Source organism: Crocuta crocuta, unplaced genomic scaffold (genome assembly GCF_008692635.1).
Source record: "Crocuta crocuta isolate KB4526 unplaced genomic scaffold, BGI_CrCroc_1.0 scaffold70, whole genome shotgun sequence".
NCBI lineage: Eukaryota > Metazoa > Chordata > Mammalia > Carnivora > Hyaenidae > Crocuta > Crocuta crocuta.
The window spans coordinates 659,867-666,762 of NW_027528417.1; the positions used below are offsets into that span (position 1 = coordinate 659,867).

Sequence of the window (6,896 nt, forward strand, 5' to 3'; positions counted from 1 at the left end):
TAAAAGAAGGCAGACTCAAGAGGTCACATACCGATGTGTCACTTAATATGACTACAAGAGGCAAAATTAAAGGAACAGCAAACAGCTTAGAGATGGCGGGGGGCTGAGGGTGGGGGATCAGTGGCGGGTGACAGAACCTTTCTGTTTCCATCATGGTAGGCAGTGAGTGACTCCACCCTACGCGTCTGCTAAAACTCATAGAACTGTCTGCCAAAGCCAGGGATCTTACTGCATGCAAACAAACTTCTAAATTGAATTTTAAAAACATAGTCTATTCAAGTTCAATAGAATATATCATCGACCATGAAGGGCCTGGTCACAGAAGGAACCTTAAGAACAGTGAAAGATGCATATTGTACACACAGATCTTCTAAGTACAGTCCAATAAAATTCTAAATCAGTTACGAAAATTTAGCTCCCAAATGGCATCCTTTTGGAAACTAAGAAGATGCATGTTAAAAAAAAAAAGGGGGTCAAAGAATAGCATGATAAACTCATAAAATATTTTGAGCTGAATAATAACGGAAGTGTTAAATGTGAAAACGTGTGGAACACAGCCCAAGTGGCCCTTGGAGTAAAAAGCATAGTCAGAGAGGATAGGAATTTTTTTTAGGTTTATTTATTTATTTTGACAGAGAGAGAGCGCAAGCATGATTGTGCTCAAGTGGGGGAGGGGCAGAGAGAGAGAGAGACAGAGAGACGGAGAGAATCCCAAGCAGGCTCCCTGCTGTCAATGTGGAGCCCGACACAGAGCTCCATCTCTGTGAGGTCATGACCTGGACCGAAATCAAGAGTTAGACACTTAACCCACTGAGCCACCCAGGCGCCCCAGTAATTTTTTTTTTTTTAATAATAAAGTGACCCTTTGGCTCAAGAAGTTAGAAAATGGACAATGACAAATTAAAAAGTGGAAAGAAGGAAATAATAAAAATAAGAACAAAACTAGCCGTAATGGCAAATGAGGCGCCCTGCAGAGAGGACTGAAATAAAATGACAATGGAATTGTGGCTGCCAGCCAGCCATGAAAACTACTGAAAAAATGCAGAATCCAATCAGGCAGAAAAAAAATACACTGAAGCCAGTCGTGTGGGAAAGGAAATCAGGCATATTCCAGTTATGAGTGCGGAAGTTCATTCCCTGAAATCAAGTGATTAAGAAACAGAGAAAGATTATAATTAAAATCGGTTCCCCAGTGGAAACACATGTTTCTTCTTTTTTTAATTTTTTAATGTTTATTTGTTTTTGAAAGAGAGAAGAGAGAGAAACAGAGTGTGAGCAGGGGAGGGGCAAAGAGAGAGGGAGACACAGAATCCAAAGCAGGCTCCAGGCTCTGAGCTGTCAGCACAGAGCCCGACGCGGGGCTCGAACTCACAGATCACGAGATCATGAGCTGAGCCAAAGCCTGACCCTTAACTGAGCCACCCAGGCGCCCCGAATACTTGTTTCTAGGTCTCAGTCCACCTGAAAGGCTTTGGTCAGGTCCGCCCATGCCCACCTGGTCCCGGGCATTGATAGGGCCCCCAACTAAGAAAGGGCTTAGTATGTGCCCATCACTAAGAAAGGGGTTAGTATGTGCCTGTCTGGGGCTCACGCAGAATATTTCTCAGGACCCCAAAGGGCTTTTATTTTCATGGGTTTTAGTTACCAATATTCAATGTATTCGAATTTAAAAAATAGTCACTTAAAAATAACAATAATAAATTCAATACATCGTTCACAAACTGCAAAATGATAACAAGGCAGATATCCATAACCATGGAAAACCCTGAGTGAACTATCCTTTCATAAAATAATATACAGCTTACTTCTAACTAAATGGATAGATAACAGGTAACTCTCAGGAAAAAAACCTCTTGACTGGAAAAGCAGGCGGTAAAAGAGCATATACAGACCATTTATGTCATTTTTTCAAGGTAGAAAAAAAAAATCAACCGGTAGAAGCCAATCTCTGAATGCCGGGCTGAATTTGGACTTACTTCACCAGGCAGTGAGAGCTCACTGTTGAATGAATGAACCATCAAAAGATTTTAATAAGGAAAGCCACACCTCTGCTCTAAGATCAGTCTGGCAGTTTGTTAACCTGGGGTCCACAGAGAAGTCAGGGGGCTGTGCCCTTGCATGGGGGGGAATTTCTCTTTGTTTTCAGGAAACGGGACGTTTCCTTCCATTAAGTGTAATCAACAAAACACAACGCTATTGGCATGAACTGTGACTTTGTCGGTCATCAACGGAAACCACAGATATTTTCACAACATTATCGTTGTGGTGGATGTCTTTAAATACCCGTCATGCTCATCACCCTTCGAAATTACGGTAGGCTTTAGATCTGCTGCTGGATCTCTTTACTTAATAAGTTGATTTAAAAAAAACACAAATAGGGACACCTGGGTGCCTCAGTAGATTAAGCATCTGACTTTGGTTCATGGGCTCGAGCCCTAGATCAAGTTCTGTGCTGACAGCTCAGAGCCTGGAGCCTGTTTTAGATTCTGTGTCTCCCTCTCTGCCCCTCGCCTGCTCTCTCTCTCTCTCTCACTCTCTCTCTCAAAAATAAAAATTTTCTAAAAATTTTAAAACACACATATAATCTCTGTCCCAAATTTGACTTTTAAAACATTACAAAAATGCACTTTAATATAAAAGTCTCCTTTGTAATTCTGTTTCATTTTATACATTAAAAAATAATGAGGGGCGCCTGGGTGGCTCAGTTGGTTAAGCAGCCGACTTCAGCTCAGGTCGTATCTCACAGTTTATGGGTTCAAGCCCTGCGTCGGGCTCTGTGCTGACAGCTCAGAGCCTGGAGCTGCTTCCGATTCTGTGTCTCCCTCTCTCTCTGCCCCTCCCCAACTCCTGCTTTCTCTCTCTCTCTCTCTCTCTCTCTCTCAAGATTAAATATTTAAAAAATTCTTTTAAAAAAATGATTCTGAGAATATTCATAAAGCTCACCAGCCTGGCAAAGGGGTCCACGGCCCCAAGGAAAACAAAAGTGAAAAATCAGAGTGCTGAGTGGGAAGAGGAGGGAAGCTACCTGAAGGCCGCAGCAGGCTGCTCCAAGGAGAACAGGCCCGGGATGGCGGTGGGAGGGAAGGGAGGGAAGGGAGGGAAGCTCAGCCCTACGGCTCAGTCTGACTCAGGTGCGGCCCAGCCCCAGCCCCAGCACCCAGCACAGTGCCTGGAATACAGACGCCACCGAGTCTAATTGTCGCATGAATGGAGAATGGGAGCGGCATGGAAAGGACTAGTGGAGTGGGTTCTGCTGGGCAGCTCCAGTGGGCGGGCCTATGAGGTCAGAAAGAGAGGGATCCAGGCGCCTGGGGGCTCAGTCAGTTAAGCGTCCGACTTTGGCTCAGGTCAGGATCTCATGGTTCATGAGTTCAAATCCTACATGGGGCTCTGTGCTCACAACTCAGAGCCTGGAGCCTCCTTTGGGTTCTGTGTCTCCCTCTCTCTCTCTGCCCCTCCCTCACTTGGTCTCTCTCTCTCTCTAAAAAATAAATATTTAAAAAAAGAAAGAAAGAAGGAAGGAAGATCAAGGGAGAGAAGCTGTTGGGCCAAATTCGGCTGCATCCCAGTGGGGTCAGACACCAGGGCCCGTCTAGAAGGGTGGAAACGTGCAGGGAACCTACCCGAGGACGAGGACAGCCCCGAGGCACACAATGCTCTCACTTTTTAATTCTGCTGATCTCGTTCCAGATTTGCCTTCTCACCTTACTAGATGGGACTCTTGAGCCACTGCCACAAAGCACGTCTGTCAGTCTTCCTGAACGTCTCCGCAGAAGCAGGTTGGGACAAGGCTCTTCCCTGCCCACAACTTCTGTTGCAATGAATGGCTTGCCGATGTGACACCGCCCAGGCAAGATCTGGATCCGGGGCCAGGATCAAAATGAAAGAAAAGGCGCTGGATCTCAGAAGGGTTAATTTTACATGTCAACTTGACCATGGCATCACACGCCCAGATGTCCGGCGGCACAGTAAGGCGAATTCACTCCGCCTGACTGTTCTAGAGCCGGGACATCTCTTCTCTCATCTCCAGACTTGGACTCAAATGGAAACGTATAGCATCAGCTCTCTTGGTTCTCAAGCCTTTGACTCAGACTAGAAATACACCATTGACTCCCCTGGGTTTCCAGCTTGTCGCGTGTGGATCCTGGGACTTCTCAACCTCCACAGCCACATGATTGATCGATTGATCGACTGATCGATTTCTCTGTCCCCTGTTGATTCTGTTGCTCTGGTGAACCCAGAACAGTGGAAATGATCTCTATCCATAGCCCTTCACCTACAAAAATGATACAAATATTACGAATGTCATAAATTCAGAGAAAACGTGTTCCCTGTGCTTTCTTAAATTTGCTGAATCAGCAGAAGGACATCAGGGAAAACAAGGTAATGACTTTCAGTAGAACTTAAGTTTGGCTGAAGTGGTAGAGGTGAGGACCGCTTTGGAGGGGGCAGGAATCGGGGTTGTCTAGGCACGTGGACGCACCCGCCTGCTCCGTGTCTTCCTCGTGCGTTCTTCCTCATCTCCGACAATCCGACCTTCACCCCAACACTCCACTCTCAGACCTTTCCCCTTCTTCACCTCTGGTCTCCAAACTCCAGCCCTTCCCAGTGTGCTAACGATGTACATCTGCAGCCTTGAGCCTTCGAAAACAATCGAATCATAGACAGTCCGATTCCACCCAGTGCCTTCAGTTCACAGATTATAAAACTGAAGATCTTAGAAACCCAGGGGTGTGTCCAGGGACGTGTATCTGCTCGTATTTGGCAGAATTGAGACTAGAAGCCAGATTTCCCCAATAGCACTCTCCTGGATAACCTGCTTTCTCCCTGGTCTACACTCTTCTAAGCTACACACTATCTTCAACTAGATAGGCTCTGCTCAACTCACTACAAATCCTCAACATAGAGCAGCCACCTGTGAAAACGTCGAGTCTTAGATGGAAAGCGAGGGGCAAGTATTTGTCACGTAAGGGTTGGCACCCTTAATTTGTAAAAGAGCATCCGGTTCGTGCAACACCGTTATTGAGCACTCATCAGGCGCACTGTGCTGCACATTGAGAACACAGTGCTGAACAGGAATAGCGCGGTTTCTCCGTGCGTGGGGTTCACTGTCTAGTGGGCAGAAACAATCTCCTCTGAAATTGCCATTGTGCGGCTTCCAGGCTCCTGCATAGCAGGGCGGCCCTGGGCCTGGAACATTCCCTTACGAGGACATGCAGCGTGTAGCTCTCAGCTCTGGAATATCTGTCCCTGCCCCACATTTCAGCAGACGGAGTTCTTCGTTCTGGTTCAGCGTGGTCAAAGGCCCTCGGGCGTGACTTCAGCTTTCTGTATTTCAGACCCCGTGGGCGAGGGCACCGGGTCCTTGGCCTGCAGGGCAAAGGGGGTACCATTCAGGGGCCCCACGAGTAACTCTTGATTTCCCCTCATGCCATGATCTCTAGGTTTGTGAGTTTGAGCCCCATGCTGGGCTCTGGGCTGACAGTGTGGAGCCTGCTTGGGATTCTCTCTCTCTCTCTCTCTCTCTCTCTCTCTCTCGTTCTGTCTGCTCCTCCCCTACTCTCTGCCCCTCCTCTACTCTCCCTTGCTCTCTCTCTTTCTCTCAAGATAAATAAATAAACTTTTAAAAAGAGGCTTCTGTGAATAGAACGAGAGCCACAGGCATGGATGAGATTACCAAGAAAGGGGGTACAGGGTGAGGAAGAAAGAGGGCCCAGGACAGAGTCTTGGGAACCTCCTGGGAGAGGAGCACAAACCAGCAAAAAGCACCTAGAGAGCATCTGGGGAGGTGGGAAGAAAGCTATGGGAAGTCGCCTCCCAGAAGCTTCAAGAAGGAATGCTTCTCCCACACCTTCTCCAATACAGAGCACCACTGAGGTTTTTAGAGCTTTGCTAAATGATAAATCAAGAAAAATATTGTTTAAAGATGTCAAAGTTTTTTTGTTCTTTGTTTTGTTTTATTTAAGAGAGAGAGTGTGAGTGGGGAGAGGGAGACAGGAGGCGGGGGGTGGGGGGGAGAGAATCCCAAGCAGGCTCCACACTCAGTGCAGATGCCCCACATGGGGCTCTATCCCACGACCCTGGGGTCATGACCTGAGCTGAAATTGAGAGTCAGATGCTCAACTGACTGAGGCCCCAAGCGCCCCACAGATGTCAAAGTTTTAATTGGCAGTTTGGGGATAAGGAATGAGATTAAGCATCTTTGCCACGTTCACTGGCCATTTATCCCTGTTTTGTGACTTGGCCAGTGTATGTCACTGTCCATTTTCCGTTTGTGGACATTCCTATTCTTCTAGATTGGTATGACCTCATACCCAGACTCCTGGGGCATTTGAATCGCTGCATTCCTGTTTGGTCTCTTCCAGGAAGAGCTTGTCCTGAATCATAACCTAAAGGTACGCATAGAAAATGGGTAGGAGGGGTGCCTGGGTGGCTTAGTCGGTTAAGCATCCGACTTTCGCTTAGGTCATGATCTCGCAGTNAAAAAAAAAAAAAGAAAATGGGTAGGAAAAACAAACAAATAAGGAAGGAGGGAGGGAGGGAGGAAAGGAAGGGAGGAAGGGGGGAAGGGAGGGAGGGAGGAAAGGAAGGGAGGGAGGGAAGANCGTGCGAGGCCCCGGGTGTATCTGTCCCCCAGGAGGTTTTGATTCGGAAGAAGTGAGGCGGGTCTGCAAGCGGGTTTGCTTTGGGATGGGCTTCTCTGCCGGCACAGGGAGATCTTGCTGGACGGCGTCGCAGCCTTTTCACCTGAAAGCAGGGCTGAGAGGCAGCGCGGGGCCTCCGTGCCGCCCCCTCCCGCCCTGCACAGACGCCGGGTCGCTGCGCCCCCGCGCCGGGTGTGACCCCGCACGGTCTTGGAGCCCGGAGCCCCGTCGGCGCGCAGCCGGAGAGGAGGA

General features: G+C 48.0%; 1 protein-coding gene across 1 annotated transcript in view; it reads left to right on the forward strand.

Moving 5' to 3' along the window:
- Positions 1 to 2,288: 2,288 nt before the first annotated feature.
- ENTPD3 (ectonucleoside triphosphate diphosphohydrolase 3) overlaps positions 2,289 to 6,896 on the forward strand; it is a 41,479-nt gene continuing 36,871 nt past the window's right edge. Inside the window, exon 1 of the mRNA XM_077754497.1 lies at positions 2,289 to 2,313. Within this exon, the coding sequence (XP_077610623.1) occupies positions 2,289 to 2,313 (25 nt within the window). The remainder of the gene's footprint in view (positions 2,314 to 6,896) is intronic.